Genomic DNA, 19,594 nt, shown 5'->3' with positions numbered 1-19,594 from the left:
TAATAGAGCAACAAAGGTTTCCTCGTTCTATGGTGGCTTGATTTGGACTGCAAATGAATGAATGAATATGTGTTTGTTCATCGGTTTGTCCGTCTATCCTATCATCTCTCATTATCATTTGAATGTCTGTCTGTCTGTCCATCTATCCATCCATCCATATCATATCTCCCATTATCATTTGAATGTGTGTGTCCATCTAATCTATCTATCATCTATTTCTCTATCATCTACCTGTCATCTATCTCTAGCTATGCGTCTGTTGTCTGTCTACCGTGTTTCCCCAAAAATAAGACAGGGTCTTGTTTTCTTTTGACCCCCTCCCCCCAAATAGTTCTCCATAGACATCCAGCTAAAACAATGTTTCAACACAAACGTACCCAAAGAAGGGATTCCATCGGCTGAGGATTGAGTAACCCTATAATCCCGTGATACCACGAGAGGCCGGCCCCCATCATGAAAATTCCGACGCCGCTAATCAGGGAGGCGATGTAGCGCATGTTTGTGAAGCCATACCTGGAAGGAGAAGGGGGGGGGGGGAAGAACCATCACTGTAATTAACAAAGGAAAAATGGAAATGTCGGAGAGCGGAAGGCAGCACAACTGATAACGTGTTTGGAAATCCATTTGGCCGTGAACGAGGGAGAGACCGTCGAAAGCAAATCCAGATGAAGGAAATGCAATAATAAAAAGCAATAGCATTTAACTCTCCAAGCTGTTTACAGTGTCAGCCTTTCGCGCTCCACAAACAATCCGGGTCCTCGTTTTACCGACCTCAGAAGGATGGAAGGCTGAGTCAGCTTTGAGCCGGTCAGGTACGAACTGCTGGCAGTGGGCAGAGATAGCCTGCAATTCTTCATTGTAACCACTGTGCCACCACAGCTCATATGCATTTTGCCCCTTATTAATGCAATTTTACACCCAGCAATTTTCCTAATCCTGTTTTATCTTAAATCAGGATGAGGGTGAGAAGGAAGAGGAGGAGGAAGAGGAGGAGGAAGAAGAAGGGAAAGAGGAGGAGGGGGAGGAGAAGGAAGAAGAAGAAGAGAAGAAAAAGGAGAAGGAAGCAGGAGGGGAGGAGGAGGAAGAGAAGCAGAAGGAAGAAGAAGAGGAAGGAGGAGGAGGAGGAGGAGGAGGAGAAGAAATAATTTCAATTCTCATCCAAGGATTAGTTCCACCCCCAGTTGCACTCTGATACAGGTTACCCTGAGGGCACAGATAAACCCCCAAGTTCCTCAAAAGCTCTCAGGGAGAGTGCTAACGACCAGATGACTACAAAAAAATACGATCCTTCCAAAATCCCCTCTCCAAATCCTCCTTCCATCGCGCTCACCATCCTGCCAGAACCGATGAAGTTTCTTTCGGATGAGAAGCAAAATGTCTTCTTCTTCTATCTCAACTATGACCAGATGACTAAAGATCTCCACAGACATTTTTAAAAAGTAACTATGATTGTAAGGAGAACAATCCTAAGGAGAAGTGGGTGCTTGCCACGTATTGATATTTCTCAACTTCTGAGACATGTGGCTTTTAGCTGAGGTCTATGGGGCTGAAAGCTGTCAAGAATAAGAAATTATGCCAGAGATTGTCTTAAAGCACCAAGAACTCTCAACTTTATTTTCCCAAACTGTTAAATTACAGTATTTTTCGGAGTATAAGACGCACCCCCCCCCCAAAACAGGGTGAAAATTTGGGTGCGCCTTATATACCGACTGTAGCTCAGCCAACAGCCAGTTTCAGTTTCAGCTTCAGCACAGCCTGATTAGCACAAGCAGCTGATTGTCGGTTGGATTGGCCTCCCAACCATCAGCTGTTTCAGACTTCAGGGATTGCCATAGCCTATTGCCAACTCGGGGCGCCCCACTTTCGTCCTCTGCGCACCCCATTTTCCACCCATTCCGATCCCCGACGCCTGGAATAGGCAGAAAATGGGGTCTGCGGAGGCCAAAAATGGGATGCGGAGGCCGAAAATGGGGTGTGCCAAGGTGGCAATAGGCAATGGCAATCCCTGCAGCCTGAAACAGCTGATAGTTGGGAGGCCGATCCAACCGACAATCAGCTGCTTGTGCTAATCGGGCTGTGCTGAAACTGAAACTGAAACAGGCTGTTTGCTGCAAGGAGGCAAATTGCTGGGAGGCAGAATTTTTTTTCTTGTTTTTCTCCCCAAAAGCTAAGTGCGTCTTATACTTCAGAGCATCTTATACTCTGGAAAATATGGCATTTCACTGAATCTGAACTTCGGCTAAAATGTCCAAAACAGAAGAAAAGATATGGGCAATTGTTTGTTTGTTTTTCTTTCGAACAAAACAGAAAATTTCAGAACAAGAGGAAAAAGAAAAGGGTTCAAAATCCTTACGGGTGGCTTTGGTCAGGTATCCTCACCGACTGGCTAATCCCCAACGCAAGCAAGGCCTGTATGTGGGGGGAAAAAGGGGGGGAGAGACCCCTACGTGATTAAGCATCTTGAATTTCAGTTCGTCGCCAACAAAAACGGGACAATTTGATTTTTAATTTTAGAAGGTTTCACCTTGCATTAAAGTCTTGTCAATTTTTTTCAATTGTGGAAATGCTTTAATAACTTTAATAATTTAGGTGCAGGTAGTCCTCGACTTACAACAGTTCATTTAGTCATCGTTCAAAGTTACAACAGGACTGAAAAAAAGTGACTTAGGGCCATTTTCCACAGTTACGGCCTTTGCAGCATCCCAATTGTCATGTGTTCAGAATTCAGACGCTATTATTTATTTATTTATTTATTTATTTATTTATTTATTTATTTATTTATTTATTTATTTATTTATTTATTTATTTATTTATTTATTTATTTATTATTTATTTATTATTTATTTATTATTTATTTATTTATTTATTATTTATTATTTATTATTTATTATTTATTATTTATTATTTATTTATTATTTATTATTTATTATTTATTATTTATTATTTATTATTTATTATTTATTATTTATTATTTATTTATTTATTTATTTATTTATTTATTTATTTATTTATTTATTTATTTATTTATTTATTTATTTATTTATTTATTTATTTATTTATTATTTATTTATTTATTTATTTATTTATTATTTATTTATTTATTTATTTATTTATTTGAACTTATTAGTCGCCCCCTCTCCCCACAGGGACTCGGGGCGACGTACACAAGCAACAGTCAGCACAGTGTCATACAGAGGAGGTAAAAAATAAATAAATAAATTACAATACTCAAAAAGGTTAAAACCCCAATAACATTAAAAGTTTAAAAACTAAAGTTAACAATTAAAATGACCAAGGGGTGGAAAAGTTGTCGAGTTATGCCAGGCCAGCTAGCCGAAACAGGTGGGTCTTCAGTTTACTGCGGAAGGAGCGGAGATCGGTTGTTGTCCTAATGTCTGGGGGGAGGTCGTTCCAAAGGGTAGGGCCCGCCACAGAGAAGGACCTACTCCTGGGCACCGCCCTCTGACAATCTCTAGAGGACGGCACCCGGAGGAGACCCTCTCTGTGTGAGCGAATGGGCCGCAGGGATGTATGGGGCAGGACACGATCCCGCAGGTAACTAGGCCCTATGCCATGGAGCGCTTTGAAGATGGTAACTAACACCTTGAAGCGCACCCGGTAGGCCACAGGAAGCCAGTGCAGCTCGCGCAGGAGAGGTGTTATATGGGAGAACCTTGATCTCCCCATAATTACCCGCGCGGCTGCATTCTGGACCAACTGCAGTCTCCGGGTGCACCTCAAGGGGAGCCCCATGTAGAGAGCATTACAGTAGTCCAGGCGAGACGTCACCAGCGCGTGAGTGACTGTGCGCAGGGCCTCCCGGTCCAAAAGGGGTCGCAATTGGCGCACCAGGCGAACCTGGTGGAACGTCCCCCTCGCCACGGCTGCCACATGATCTTCCATAGCCAGCCGGGCATCAAGGAGGACACCCAAATTGCGTGCCCGTTCCACCGGGGCTAATTGTTCATCCCCAATGGCCAGCGATGGAATGTGCTGGTTGTACCGGGTAGCCGGGAGCCACAGCCACTCTGTCTTGGAGGGGTTGAGCCTGAGCCTGTTGTCACCCATCCAGACCCGCACGGCTTCCAGACAACGGGACATCACTTCGACGGCCTCGTTGGGGTGGTTTGTGGTGGAAATATACAGCTGAGTGTCATCAGCGTACAGATGATATCCCACCCCGAAACCACGGATGATCTCGCCCAGCGGTTTCATATATGTGTTGAACAGGAGAGGCGAGAGGATCGACCCCTGTGGGACCCCACATGTAAGGGGCCTCGGGGTCGACCTCTGCTCTCCTGTCAACACACATTGCGTCCGGCCAGAGAGGTAGGAGCGGAACCACCGCAATACGGTGCCTCCGATCCCCAACCCCTCCAGACGGCGCAATAGGATACCATGGTCGATGGTATCGAAAGCCGCCGAGAGGTCTAATAGGACAAGGATGGAGGAACAACCCCCATCCTTTGCCCTCCAGAGATCGTCCACCAACGCGACCAAGGCCGTCTCCGTGCTGTGACCGGGCCGGAAGCCGGACTGGCGCGGGTCTAGATAATCATCTTCCTCCAGGTGACGTGGGAACTGCTGAGCCACCACACTCTCAACAACCTTCGCTAAAAAAGGAAGGTTGGAGACAGGACGATAATTTGCTAGCTCCATTGGGTCCAGAGAAGGCTTCTTGAGCAGGTCTCTTTCAAGGCGGTTGGTAAAAGGCCCTCACCCAACGAAGCGTTCACCAGTCCCAGTAGCCAGCCTCGTGAAACCTCCCAGGAAGCCAGTACCAGCCAAGAGGGACACGGGTCCAATAAACATGTGGTGGCTCGCAGTCGCCCGCGCAACCTGTCCAAATCTTCGGTGACAACAGGGTCAAACTCCTCCCAGCGTGGTCTCTCAAGACTAGCCTCGGACGCCCCCTCTGGAGTACTGGAGTGGGTCCACCCCCTCCGGATCTGATCAATTTTATCCTGCAGGTATTCCCCAAACTCCTCTGCCCTGCCCTGCAATGGGGGATCCCGCTGTCCCTGCGCCAGCAGGGAGCGGGTCACCCGAAACAGGGCGGCAGGGCGGTTCTCTGCGGACGCTATAAGGGTGGCACAATATTGACATTTGGCCACCCTTATTGCCACAAGGTAGGTCCTTAAGTAGGCTCTTACCTGTGTTCGATCGGATTCAGAGCGGGAGGATCTCCACTTGTTCTCTAGGCGTCTCCTGTGGCGTTTCATCGCCCTCAGCTCCCCGTTAAACCAGGGGGCCCGGGTCGATCGTTGCCATCGGAGAGGCTGCAAAGGCGCAACCCGGTCCAAGGCTCCGGCGGCCGCACTGTTCCATGCAGCTACCAGGTCCTCTGCCCGGGAGCGGGACAGGTCTGCAGGAGGTGGCCCAAGCTCCGCCTGGAACCTATCTGGTTCCATCAGACGCCTGGGGCGGAACCATCTGGGACAATCCGGTTCTGCCTCCCCGCGGCGGGGAGTAGCGCCAGGGAAGTCCAGTTGGAGAAGTGAGTGATCTGACCATGACAGGGGCGTGATGACTACATTCCCTCTTCCCAGATCACTCGTCCACTGGTCGGAGACAAACACAAGATCCAGTATGTGGCCTCCCTCGTGTGTGGGGTCCCGAACTACTTGAGTCAGATCCATGGCTGTCATGGAAGCCATGAATTCCCGGGCTGCCTCGGATGCCTCTCCCATCGACGGCAGATTGAAATCCCCCATCACTAAAAGCTTGGGGGTCTCAACTGCCATCTCCGCGATCAGCTCGAGGAGTCCGGGCAGGGGCGTTGATGTATGGCGGGGAGCCAGGTATACTATCAACAGACCCAACTGTCTCCCTGGGCCCCATTTCACGCCCAGAGCCTCACAACCAGATATCTGCGACACAGTGAATTCTCTCGGAGCCAAATCTTCCCGGATGATTATCGCTACCCCACCGCCCCTACCCTGGGCCCGTGGCTGATGGAATACCCGGTAACCTGGAGGGCACATTTCCCCGAGGGGCAACCCCCCCTCCGGGCCCATCCAGGTTTCCGTTATTCCTGCGAGGTCCGGCTCCCCCTCTGAGATCAAGTCCCTGATGAGGGGGGCCTTGTTAACCACAGACCTCGCATTACATAACAACAGCCTAAGGCCCAGGCTCTGCCGGTCCTGTCCACCTAGACTGCGGGGGTTGGTACAAGCGACCGGGCGTGTCCAACAACCCCGGTCTCCCAACTGACCATGCGTTCTTCTGATGTCCTCGCACCCGCCCCTCCCTACGACCGTCGCTATCGGAATCCCCCCCCAGCCTCCTAAATAGGCAGCTCACCGCGGTCAGAGAGATGGAAGAAAATATGGCGCCCGATGATTCCAGCGCCATCTCCGCCGCTGCCGCCGTCATCACCATCGCCGGTCGGGCCCACACGCTGCCCCCGAACAAGATGTAATTCGCTTTCCTCCTCACCGACTCGCTCCCCTCATGGAATCGCTCCTCCGCTGACTCGCCGCACTGGCAGCCACGCAAACCTCAACCTCAGCCTCCGCTCTTCCAGTTTCTCCGCTGCCGCGGCCCAGCCTCAGCGTTCTCGCCTCTTAGCCGCCTCATGGAATTGCTCCTCCGCCTCATGGAATCGCTCCTCCGCTCCTCAGCTGTCTCGCCGCCCTGGCAGCCACGCAAACCTCATCCTCCGCTCTTCCAGTTTTTCCGCTGCCGCGGCCCAGCCTCAGCGTTCTTGCCTCTTCTCGCCTCTTAGCTGCCATCCACAATCCTCAATCTCCTGTCCATCTGGCTGTCTGAATTCTCCCGGGCCTCAGCTGTTCCCCCAGGTCCCAGTTGTTCTCAAAGACGGCCAGGGTTGTCACTGACCAGCTCAAGACCCCTCAGAATGACCGGTGGGGGCCGAAAGCGCCCGCTATCCCTGCCAGGGAGCCCCATCAATCACGGAGCTCTAGAAAGGTCCGCCATTGCCCCGGAAGCTCCTCCTCCTGGGCAATGGGTTCGTACTTATGGCTGTTGCTGTGTCCCAAGGTCACATGATCCGCTTTTGCGACCTTCAGACAAGCAAAATCAATGAAAAACCCAGATTCACTTAACAACCGGGTTACTGATGTATCAACGGCAGTGATTCACTTCACAACTGGCAGGAAAAGTCGTAAAACGGGGCAAACTCACTTAACAACAGAAGTTTTGAGCTCAATTGGGGTCGTAAGTCGAGGACTGCCTGTAACTTCAGCGTACCTTATTTTGAAAAATGGTCAGAAACTCCAAAAAATAAAAAGCATCAGGGGATAAGAATGTTAAGTTAGCAGCCATATCACAAGACTTTGATCTCCTAAAATTACACACTTCCTGTCACTTTTCCCATGTTTCATTGGCCCATCACATTATTTTCTCCCCAATGAAACTCAGAGGCAAATCTCAAGACAGCATATTTGTTGCTTAGAAATACAATAAAAATACAGCCAATCCTCAACTTACGACCACAAAAAGCCCAAAATTGCCATTGCTCAGCGGGAGGGGGTTAACATGAATTACGACCTTCTTGCCACATCTGTTAAGCGAATCGCTTCAGATGTTAAATTAGTAACATGATCACTAAGTGCATCTGACTTCTCCATGGATTTTACTTCTCAGAAGGTCGCAAGAGGGGATCGCGTCACACACCCACACACCTGGGGGCACTGCGACCGTCATAAATACGAGTCAGTTGCCAAGCATCTGAATTTTGATCATGTGACCATAGAGATGCTGTGACGATTGTAAGTGTGGAAAAATGTCCCTAAGTCCCTTTTTTTCAGTGTCGTCGTAATTTTGAGCAGTAACTAAATTGGACTGTTATAAGTTGTGGACTACCATATTTTTTGAAGTATAAGACGCACCTTTTCCCGCACTAAAAGAAGGCGAAAATTTGGGTGCGTCTTATACACTGAATGTAGCCCCACCCACCCACCGTCCCCCACCCTTTGGCCTCTGCCTCCCAGCAATTTGCCTCCTTGCAGCAAACGTGGAAAAAGCACATCCATTTTAACAGCCTCTGCACAAGTATAGTCAGAAATGTAACACTACGAACAGTGTATATCGTCTGCACTGTTTGCTGTTTGTTGCAAGGAGGCAAATTGTTGGGAGGCAGAAGCAGATTATTTTACCTGGTTTTCCTCCCCAAAAGCTAGGTGCGTCTTATACTTGGGAGCGTCTTATACTCCGAAAAATACAGTGCCTGTGTATCACAGGAGATAGAATAGAGCTGCGGTTGAAAGGTACAATTTTATATTTGGCGGATCCTCGCAAACGATCCCTCCGTGTTTATCGACGTACAAAGTTGCCTCCCACATTGGAGGGCATGCCATGCCGAGCTCGGCTGGCGTTAAAATGAAACACCCAGAACCCCTGATCGTCGTGATGATGAGGAGGGTCCCTTAAGTGGGGTGATGAAACATCTGCGGGGAAAACCCGCCAAGCCGAGACTCCCACGTTCAACCCTGAGCCCCGGATAATCCCCTTCTGTGGTGTTGTGAAGTCCAACACGGCAGCAAATCAACCGCACGCTGCATCGCGTCAACCCCATGAGGAGCACCAAAGGGCAAACGTGGCTACTTACTTGATTGCAAGTATCTGCTAAGGAATGTATGGCTTCGGAGAACATGCTGGCAGACCCCGTATACACCCAGGCAAGGAGCTTGAAGAAAAAATTCAAGCCGTTTCTGTGGGAAGGGGAAGAGGCACTATTGTCACAAGGAGGTAACAACACACTCACATAATTTGTTTATTTTGGGTGGGAGACTCCACAAAGTTTAAATACGCAATGCCACCCTTTGTTCTGACCGAGGCTTCCCCAGCAGCACGAAGCCGACTCCGAGTCCCGATAAACCCCTTATATTTCATGCACAGTGAATTCCTCTCCAGCAAAGTCTTTCCTCTCCCACAGTCTTTCAAGAAGGTTCACAATTACCGACCTTTATCAGGCTTGGAGAGTGGCCAGGCTGAGATCTTTCAGATGCCGCAATACTTGGCATGAATGCAGGAATGAACGAATGGTCTCCTGCAAACTCCACTCCCCTTTCGCTCCTCTTTTATTCCCTCTGGGAGGGGCCATTCACCGTCCACCTATGGCCTTACTCCCAAGTTGATCCTTGTTCCTTAGCTGTTCCCTTCGTCTGGCAACTCTACTCATGCGCACACTGGGAACAGGCTCCAGCTGTTCTTCTGCCCCACTGATGTCTGACTCTGAAGGCAGCTGGTAACTGTCAGACGGCCCTGGCCCCCTCTCTGCCTCCGACACAGAGCCCTCATCAGAGCCTTCCCCAGACTCCAGGACTGGCCCAGGTTCCTCCCCAGCCTCCTCACTGTCTAAATCTGCTGCCATCTCCACTGGCAGGCCACAACACCTTTGCTCTTGGCTTGACAAAAGGTTAATGAAATTAGTGAGCTACCTAAGATATTCACAAAGCCACGCATTGGGGGATGAGGAAGACAAGTGTGGGAACTAACAAAATGTTGAAGTCCAGGGCACATGAGAAAGCCTCCGAGCCACAGAAATTCAAAATATACGGCAGCTTCCACCTTCCCACTACTGTTCAAATCCCCTTCTGTTTCCCTTTCATTATCCATGTTTGGCACTGCGGTTTGCACCACTAGTCTTAACCGGATCACCAGTAGATGGGTTGCAAAATCAGGTTAAAAGGGGGAAAAAGAAAAAAAGAAACCTGGGCAGCATTGTGACCACGTGTGGGAAAGAGAAAAAGTGCAGGTGAGAACACAAAATATACTAGCCAACAATCCTGCTTTCCAAAAAGCCTTGTTTTGAGAAGCTGGAAATCCTCCATCTTCCCCAGAACTTTCTCTGATTTGTAAGGCAGATTTCGTTTGGACTAAATCCTGAAAGCACTGTCTTAAATAACAACCTGAAAGCAATGCAATAATGGTCCAATAATTTGCAGGGGGGAAAAATATTTTAATTAGGATAGAGCTGGAAGGGACCTTGGAGGTCTTCTAGTCCAACCCCCTGTTCAAGCAGGAGACTCTGGCCTATTCCATTTCAGACAAGTGACTGTCCAGTCTTTGGTGCTTTCTGGTCCTTTTATTTACATAACAATTGCCTTAAGCTCTTACAACTTGCTTCCAGAAGTTGTGGGTACCCCAACACTGGAGGTTTTTAGGAAGAGATTGGACTGAAAGGGTGTAGGGCCTGAGCAGAGGATTGGACTAGAAGACCTCCGAGGTCCCTCCCAACTGTCATTTTACAGTTTAATATTCTGACTCGGCCAACCTTTACAAAGCTTTCCTTTCTAAACTAAAACTCTCGTTTCCGACGCAGCAATATTACGCAATATATGACAACACAGTAAGAGAGCATTCAGCTGCGCCAGATTAAGCTTTGCAGCGTCTACGCTTAAGAGGCACGCACACCTAAAGGGGAAAAAAGGAAAAAAAGAAAACTTACATGCAAATAGCGACCATCACCACTTTTCCTGGTCCGCTCATAAACACCGCTGACGCACGGGAACGTGGCTAAATGAAAGACAGAAGCATGCAGTTTGAGACAAGCTACACGCTTCCCTGTAGGTGGTTCATAAACAATGCAACCGTTTTGCAAATACGATTTCGGGTTAAAGCAAGAGCGTATGCAGTTGATTAGCGCTTAGAACCATGATGGCGAAGCTATGGCACTCGTGCCACAGGTGGCACTTTGAGCCATAAGTGCTGGCACACCAGTCGTCAGCTCCGGCGCGCATGCATGCACCGCCCCGCTGGTTTCCGGTCTTCCGGAGGCCCATTGGGACTGTTTTTCTCCCTCCCCAGGCTTCAGGAAAGCTTCTGCGCAAGTGGGGAGGATTGCATCGGTGTGGGCAATAGCGCACGCACACAATTTTGGCACAGCATAAGAAAAAATGTTCACCCTCACTGGCTTAGAATAAAATCAATCAGATCTATACCTGAAAATAAGGGTTCTGGAGTGGGGGAAAACAGCCACCAACACCGAGTAGTTCTTTTTTACTAGAAGTAGATTTTCTACTCAAAGGGATCCCGCCAACTCAACCAAGCAAAAGCAAAACAAAATCGATGACTCTCCCTCTTCACCAACCACGAAATTCACATCCAATCGTCTTAAATGTTCTCCATGCCTTTACGGCCCCCAGGTGTTAAACAAAACAGTCAATCAAGGCACGAATTGGCTAACAGGTAGGGCAACCGTGATTTATAATGGGCGAGTCCCAACTCTTTACAAGCCTGCAAGGAAAAGTCTGCCAGGAACTTTGTGCCACACACAAGCTTCTCATTCCGTGCAAAACGAATGGAAATAAAGCCTAGTGTCAGGTTTCCGAAAGATGCCCTAATTAACTTATGAGCCTCGAGCCAAGTTTCAAAAGAAATCCAGTCATTTATTAGGAACAACATCTCAGCAGTACCCACGTGGAGTCAGATCTAACCTCAGTTTAATTATGGCTGCACTTTATCCCTGTTTCTCTCCTCCCCTCAGGCTGTGTCATAAATCACATTCACCAATGAGGTGCTGCAGCAGGTTGCAAAGATTTGCGCCTTACAAGCCTGCTGTAGTAATCTGAGATCTGACTCTAGCCGAAGGTATGCGTGGAATTCTCTCCCCCCCCCCCCACTTTCCTCCAATGTCAACTTGATAACAGACATGGAAATGATTTACAAGTTGACACTTAGCAGACGGAGCATTGTCCCTCGTAAGTGTGCTTTTACTGAAAGAGGGTGAGAGCTGGGTTCACGATGAGTCCAAGAAGACTGCGAAGTACACATTCAATTGGAAAAAAAAGAAGCGCTGTGTCAGATCTGCATCGCTTTTCACTTCTGCTTTGATGGCACCCTGCCATAAAAAGGGGGAGGGAGGAGTAAGGGGGATGACAGGAACCAGAGTCGCTAGACCTGAGCAGAGCCTGGCAGATCCAAGGACCCAAGTATGAGAACGGAATGCAAGAGGTGCTAAACTTTAGGATTGTTGCCCCAAACACCTTGAGTGAACCCCACTGGACATTTTCAAAAGGACCATGGGAGAATGGTCCTAGGAGAAGGAGAAAGCACTGGGTTTACACGTGAATTATTCAGATCTGGCTTTTCTACGCTGCAACTACTTGGCTTCAGTAAACGTTATTGTCAGGCCTTCAGCCATCTTTTCTTTTGGATCTTTGGCCTGCCAGAGTTTCTATTCTTCTGCTATGCCTTTTCTGCTGTGGGAAAATGGGAGGGGGGATTGTATGGAGTTAGATGATATGTAGCCATAACACAATTCTTTCTAGAAAGCCAAGGTCATCCTTTGTCTCTGCACCTCTGCACCTGACTGGAATTGGATGGGTGGAAAGACAGTGGGAGATTGGACCCATGGGATGGGCTTGTGGGGGTGGGGGAAAGATCTTGAACTTTCATCTAGGTAGGGAAAACCGGGAAACTTTCAGATTCGGGTTTTCCCAGATGTGCCAACATGGCTCTCTTAATAAATTGCAACTTTGAGCAATACTTTGCCTTGGACTCTGATTTACTTTCGGATGCTATTTGGAACCCTGACAGTTAGACCTCTCACTGCAAATGGAGTCGAGGTCTTTCTTTCCTAAACACCCAAGCTGGGACAGACCTGACACACTGCTTAATTTGCATAAAGCTACCTGAGGCCCTACTTGCAAACTTCCCAAAGATCATGGCTGTATTTACACTGCAGACCAGATCATCAATCAGCTGCACACAGATAGGTGTCCGGACATGGTAACTTTAAGACCTATGGACATCAATTCCCAGAATTCCTCAGCAAACATAGCCAGCTGGGGAAATTCTGGGAGTTGAAGTCTGCAAGTCTTAAAGTTGCCAAGTTTGGGGACCCCTGACATAGATAAGGATCTCATGTAGGCCAGTGTGGCCACCGTCTTCTATCTAATTTTATAATGGTTGCCTGATACAATCCTTCATTTCAGAGACCAGGCATGCATTTCGCCATTGAGATCATTTAAATTGAGAATAATCCATCTTGTCTCCCAGCCAGGAAGATAAAGTGTTCTAGAAATTTTAAACCTAGGATAACGGGAGGGAGGGGCCGACTTTTGCCAAGCAGGCAAGAAAAAAACAGGTAATTATTTGGACTTCAGACAACAGATTTCACACTCATTAGAGACAGTGAAAATTATTAAAGGACAGTTACATAGTTATCGTATTTTCTGGAGTATAAGACGCACCTTCCCCCCCTTAAAAGAATGGGGAAATGTTGGTGCATCTTATACACCGAATACAGCCATTTTTGGCCTTCCTACCCCATCCCCGCATCCCATTTTTGTTAAAATGGGCCGTTTTTTACAAAAACAGAGGTGTTTTTGCCTTCCCCCAGCCCCCAGGAGCACTCTGCAGGCTTTAGCAGGGCTGGGGGAAGGCAAAAATGTCACTTTTGTGAAAAACGGAGGCGTTTCTGAATTCTCCCAGCCCTGCTGAAACTTGCAGAATGCTCCTGCGGGCCGGGGAGAACAAAAACCTTTTTTTCTTACTTACCTCTTCTAAATCTTGGTGCGTCTTATACACTGGTGCATCTTATAGTCCGAAAAATATGGTACATCAATAATTGCACTTAAAAAATAGGCCATGCATAGGTTTTTACAACCAATGTTAAAAAAATATTTTCACCTTAGTTTCTCCTTGGAAATTTCGGTATTCTCTCAACAACTTCTGGCTTCTAAATAATTCTGTAAAAAGAACAGAGGAAGATGGATGAAATAATAATCTTGATAGCAGTAACAACTGTAGCTATGGTCAAGAAAACTGGAAATCAAAGTATTTACTGATCCGAAAAGTGACTGGTATTAAAGATATTTAAAGTTTAAATATCTTTAATAAAGAAGAGCCAAGCATTCGTGTGACAGAATTCTACAGATCTTATGTTTACAGTAATCAAATCCCCTGTATCCACCTCTGTGCAATTTTCGATTCATTGTTATAAGAGTAAACCTGATATCAAGACAGTTGTCATGATGACTCATTTTAATCTTGCCTAATACAGTTAATGGCAGAAAGTGAAGAGGAACTAAAGAGCCTCTTGATGCTGGTGAAGGAGGAGAGTGCAAAAGTTGGCTTGAAACTCAACATTAAGAAAACGAAGATTGTGGCATCCAGCCCTCTCAATTCCTGGCAAATGGGGAAGAAAGGGAGGGAGTGACAGATTTTATTTTCCTGGGCTCCAAGATCACCGCAGATGGGGGACTGCAGCCAAGAAATCAAAAGAGGCTTGCTCCTGGGGAGGAAAGCAATGGCAAATCTAGACAGCATACTATAAAAGCAGAGACAACACCCTGCTAACAAAAGTGTGTCTAGTCAAGGCTGTGGTTTTCCCAGTTGCAATGGATGGCTGTGTAGGTTGGACCACAAGGAAGGCTGAGCGCCAAAGAATGGAGGCCTTTGAACTCTGGTGGCTGGAGAAGACTCCTGCATTGAATCCCTTGGACTGCAAGGCCATCCAACCAGTCAGTCCTAGAGGAGATCAACCCTGGCTGCTCTTTAGAAGGCCGGATCCTGAAGAGGAAAGTCAACTACTTTGACCACCTAATGAGAAGGAAGAAGGACTCCCTGGAGAAGAGCCAAATGCTGGGAACGATGGAGGGCAAAAGGAGGAGACGACAGAGAAGGAGGTGGCTGGATGGAGTCACTGAAGCAGTCGATGTGAGCTTAAATGGACCCCAGAGGATGGTAGAGGACAGGAAGGCCTGGAGGAACGTTGTCTATGGGGTCACGATGGGTCGGACATGACTTCGCAACTAACAACAATACATCTAAATATCCATAACTGAAAGCTTTCCTTCTTTGAGTTGCAGCTACTTGTCCTCTTCTTTACAGTCTCTTTTTAACTTTTTAACCCAGGATAGCACAGCTTGCGAGATGCAGCCAGACCAGGGCAGAATATAAAAAAGAATTATTATTTATACAGGTAGTCCTCAACTTAACAATAGTTTGTTTATTGACCCTTCCAAGTTATAACGGTAAAAAAAGGGGGGGGGACTTATGCTCGTTTTTCACACTTACGACCTTTGCACCCTCCCCATGGTTACGTGATCAAAATTCAGATGCTTGGCAATTGGTTTCGTTATTTATGACGGTTGTAGTGTCCTGGGATCACACGGTCCCCTTTTGTGACCTTCTGACAAGCTGCCAATGGGGATACCAGATTCACTTAACAACCGTGCAGCAATTCGCTTAACAACTGTGGTCAGAAAGTTCGTAAAATGAGGCAAAACTGACTTAACACATCTCGCTTAGTAAGGGCTCAGTTATGGTCGTAAGTCAAGGAGTACCTAGGACTTGGATACAACCCAACTGATTTCTAAAAGGCTTGTCGTCAATGAAATGAAATACAAATTCAGAGCAGTCAATAATGACCTAATATCATCTCAAACCCAAATCAATCCAGCCTCCCCTCCTCCCCCTCTTCTTTTAATGACCCCTTGCAGGGTGGAGTCTGGGCAACTGAATGGAGCTGAGTGTTTACTGGCCGGATGCCCTTCCCTGTCGCCACTGTGGAGTTTTGTTCAGCAGATCTATTCTCATTGTGCCCAGAGAGAGAAATCTCTGCCTCTACCTGGGATCGAACTCACAACCTCCTGATTAGAAGGCAAGAGGCCGCCACACCACTCATCAACACAGCCTCCCCTGCTTCCAATTAAATCTACTTCCAGAAGATCATGGGAGCCACAGACAAAAACGCAATTTAATTAAATACGCCACCGGCTGTCCCGAAGCAATCAAAATCGTGAAGCGCTTCCGGAAGTGTGCTTTACACTTACTTTCCATGTATTCCCTTTCAGCTTCTATGCGTCTTTTTCTCTCTCGAGCGAGAGCTTCGGGGCTTCCCCAGACTTCTATAGACCTGTTTTACAAAACGGGGGAAAAGACAAACAGATCTGACTTGTCAACGCTTTTGACTATGAAAAAAAAAAGGGGGGGGGGAATATGGGACGTGCCCTCTGGAAGGTGAAATGTAGATGGATGTAGGATATTTGCCTGAGCTAACAAAATAGGATGTTAACCAGTGGTGGGATGCTGCCGGTTTAACAACCAGTTTGGTGAGCGCATGCTTTGCACGAGTGTTTCGCGCGGAAAACGAAGCATTTAGATCAGGGGTGTCCAAACATGGGAACTTTAAGACTTGTGGACTTCAACTCCCAGAATTCCCCAGCCAGCATGGCTGGCTGGGGAATTCTGGGAGTTGAAGTCCACAAGTCTTAAAGTTCCCAAGTTTGGACACCCCTGATTTAGATGCTCAGCTGCTTACCTTCCAAGTAAGTCAGCAACAGTAAGTAAAACAGCTGGGGAGGGGGAGGGAATCAGCTGTGCCGCATGATTTGAGATGAGCTAGAAAGCAAGAAATAAAGAGAAGGACAGAGCAGCGGTGGGTAGGCGGGGCCAGCTGATCGTGGGAGCTAAACGGTTCGCTCAAACCGGTCCAAATCGGCTGAATACCATCTCTGATGTTAACCAGGCTAAGCTAAGGAAAGAAGGGGAGGTGGGCCTACTGATTTTGAAAGAGGTTTTTACTCTTCCTGAATCAAGCTCACATTAGGATTCAAGCAGGCTTCCTCCAACATGCTGCTACCCGGATGACTTGAATTGTAGGTTGGGCACTCTTATTACAATTTCTCTGGATCACAGCAGATTTAACACAATTAAACCTTCAATATTTCCCCTTTTGGTATCTTCATCAACAGAGCAAGGATCAATGAGAAGGGAGGCACAATTTGTTGTGTCACAGCATGAGCCGCGCTGTCTCTTTTAAGCGCGCCATGTTGAAAAAAAAGAGAAATACGAAAAGCGTTGTTTATGTCATTTAGTCGAAATGTTTGGGCAATGCTTTTATTCCCTATTATAATTTAAGATTCTTGTCTAATCTGGCGATTGGTTAGATGGTAGGAAAAACAGCAGGGTAGATAAAAATCGATGATTTTATTTTTAAAAAGGGATTTTTTTTATTTATTTAAATTGGATTTTTTTTATTTTTATCAAACTTATTTTAATTAATAAAATGCTTTTGGGGTAAAGGTAGTTTTCTGTTTAAGATACATGAATAATTTAGCTTATTCAGCATGAAATGGAGCTTCGTTATGTAGCATAAGGCTGTATATTCTGCAATATTTACGCTTTTGATAAAAACTTTTTCAATGAATCCAAGCTCTGCAAGCTGAGATAACATGCCCTGCACTGATGCATTCACACAATTTCGCAGTAACCATGAGATAAATCATAAAACAAAGTTCAGGAATATTCCTTCATCCCATTGCTTTGCAAATCTAGGTACACTACAAATTGTATGATTGTTTGAAGAGAAATGCATCTGTACCACCAGGCTCTAAGTGGGAGGAGGAAGGGCAAGCAGTGAAAATGAAAGTGAAACCTTCTAAGCAGCCTATAAATATATTATTAAAGAGCACCTGTCATTTCATATCCACCATGGCCGCGCCTGTTAGCGGGATCCACTCACCTGCTGCCCGCCACATCCCTCACCTTGGTATGTGACTGCCGCATCACCAGCTGTCCCGTTAAAGTTACTGGGACTGTCGGTGAGTCAACAGCGGGTCAGAGGAGGAGCCACTGCGAGAAAGAGATGACAGTTGCTCTTTAAAAATTATGATTGGATAATAGCGCTCGCACAATGTTGGAAAAGTGATACTATGCCGATAGACTGTTTGATAATCCAAAAGATTCTTGATTGCGCAGAGATGGATAAACTCACATTGGAGTTAAGGGACAAGGAACACTCAGAATATTATACAGTTTGGGAAAACTGGTATCAATGGATAAATAATAGGAACATGAAATGTATAGCTTAGAAACATAGATGTATAGATACAGGAATAATTAGGAATGCATAAAACTATATTTGAATAACAAATGGTTATGTTAGTACTGTCAAAAAGGTTTGTAACTTATACAAAACTATTTTTAAAGGTATTTGTATTTTAAAGTTTATAATTTTCAATAAAGGTTTAAATTTTTTTAAAACATTATGATTGAAATCGAGTTGATTTAAATCAAGCCTTTTTACTCGTGATTTAAATCCAGCCTGGAAAACACAAATGAAGCATTGCCCATTCCCCCTAAGCCGCAAGTGGGGGAGGGGGGGAATTACCCAACACCCTGTATTCTAAACTCTGGTTTTATTGCCTGAAGAAAGCACAACTAAATGAGGGTCAGAACTGACAGGAGTTAAAACAGTTTACCAGTTAATGAGCAAATTGTGTGAACTCTACAGGAAAGCGTTAGAAATTAAAATCTCTACTTAAGATAACCTTTTCAAAGATGCTCTTACTTAGCTTCCACTTCTGATCTCAAAAAGACAGTGAAAGCTTCCGTATCGTTGTGAGGGCTTCGTCGCTTGATTTTCCTGAGCTGGTCAAGATCACTGTTGAAGGAGACAGGGGAAAAAAAAAAGTATTGAAAGAAGAAGAGCGAAGATTATAAAGACGATCCAAGCTCATCCTCTGGAAGGGGCACCCATTTTACAGGATCCCAGCTGTGGCAAGCAGGTTACTATTAAATAACAAAAATGTTATTTATATTTAAAATTATATTGCATGTTATCCTATAACTATTGTATTTTACCTGACTCTTATTTTAAATTGTTCGTGTAAGATTTTATTGGCAATATGTGTTTGAACCTTGTGCTTTGATATGGCTTATAGCTGTGATGGCAAACCTCTGGGAGGTGTTGCCCTGTCAGCACCTTTAGCTTTCTTTTGAGGCCGTTTCCCCCCCCCCCGAGCCCCCCCGAGCCCCCCCCCCAAAGTTTTCGCCCTCCCCAGGCTCCTAAAAAGCCTCTGGAGCCTGGGGAGGGCAAAAAAGCGTGCCAAAAATGGGGGGGGGGACGCTGCTCATGCACGCATACGCGCTGGGGGTCACACACATAGCATTATGGGTGTAGCACGGACGTGAATGACCTCCCCCTGCGCGCCTCCCCCCCAGCTTTTGGCACACGAGCCAAAAGAGGTTAGCCATCACTGCATATAGGCTAGTCAATAAAGCCATCATACTACTACCAACAAAAATGGAGTGGAGCGTTGCAAAATATTTTTTTGCTGGCCACCCTGAAATGAAAAGAGTGGTACCTCGGTACTCATCATTAGCTGGTCCTGGGAGGCGCTACAAGTACCAAACTAATTTTTCCCATAAGGAATAATAGAATGAGTCACAACGCAGCCGAAATCGCCACGTTCTAGCTGGTGCATTGAGTAGCAATAGCATTTAAACTTATATACCGCTTCACATTGCTTCTACAGCCCTCTCTAAGTGGCTTACAGAGTCAGCCTCTTGCCCCCAGCAATCTGGGTCCTCATTTTATCGACCTCGGAAGGATGGAAGGCTGAGTCGACCTTGAGCCTGGTGAGATTTGAAATGCCAAATTGCAGGCAACCAGGAGTCAGCAGAAGTAGCCTGCAGCATTGCACTCTAACCACTGTGCCACCGGGCCTCTAAGTACCAAACGAACAACGAGTACGGGGACAAAATGTTCATAGGAAAATGCGTTGAGTACCAAATTCGAAGAGTTTCGAAACAGCTGAGTACCAAGATGCCACAGAATTTGGTGCCTCTTGTTGGCAGCATTTTTCACCACCCACTTGTACTTGTAAAGTTGTAGAGT

General features: G+C 46.5%; 1 protein-coding gene across 1 annotated transcript in view; it reads right to left on the bottom strand.

The window, feature by feature from the left end:
- Window positions 1-19,594, bottom strand: part of SLC30A9 (solute carrier family 30 member 9) — a 39,365-nt gene that overhangs the window by 12,704 nt on the left and 7,067 nt on the right. Inside the window, exons 5-11 of the mRNA XM_081959006.1 lie at window positions 18,266-18,358; window positions 15,747-15,829; window positions 13,600-13,658; window positions 10,415-10,482; window positions 8,573-8,675; window positions 2,354-2,409; window positions 378-513 (exon numbers count right to left, since the gene is read on the bottom strand). Of these exons, the coding sequence (XP_081815132.1) occupies window positions 378-513; window positions 2,354-2,409; window positions 8,573-8,675; window positions 10,415-10,482; window positions 13,600-13,658; window positions 15,747-15,829; window positions 18,266-18,358 (598 nt within the window). The remainder of the gene's footprint in view (window positions 1-377; window positions 514-2,353; window positions 2,410-8,572; window positions 8,676-10,414; window positions 10,483-13,599; window positions 13,659-15,746; window positions 15,830-18,265; window positions 18,359-19,594) is intronic.

The sequence above is a fragment of the Natrix helvetica genome, assembly GCF_964273705.1.
Source record: "Natrix helvetica genome assembly, chromosome: 7".
NCBI classification, from domain to species: domain Eukaryota; kingdom Metazoa; phylum Chordata; class Lepidosauria; order Squamata; family Natricidae; genus Natrix; species Natrix helvetica.
Note: the sequence above shows the minus strand (reverse complement) of the source record. Positions and strands in the feature narration are given on the sequence as shown.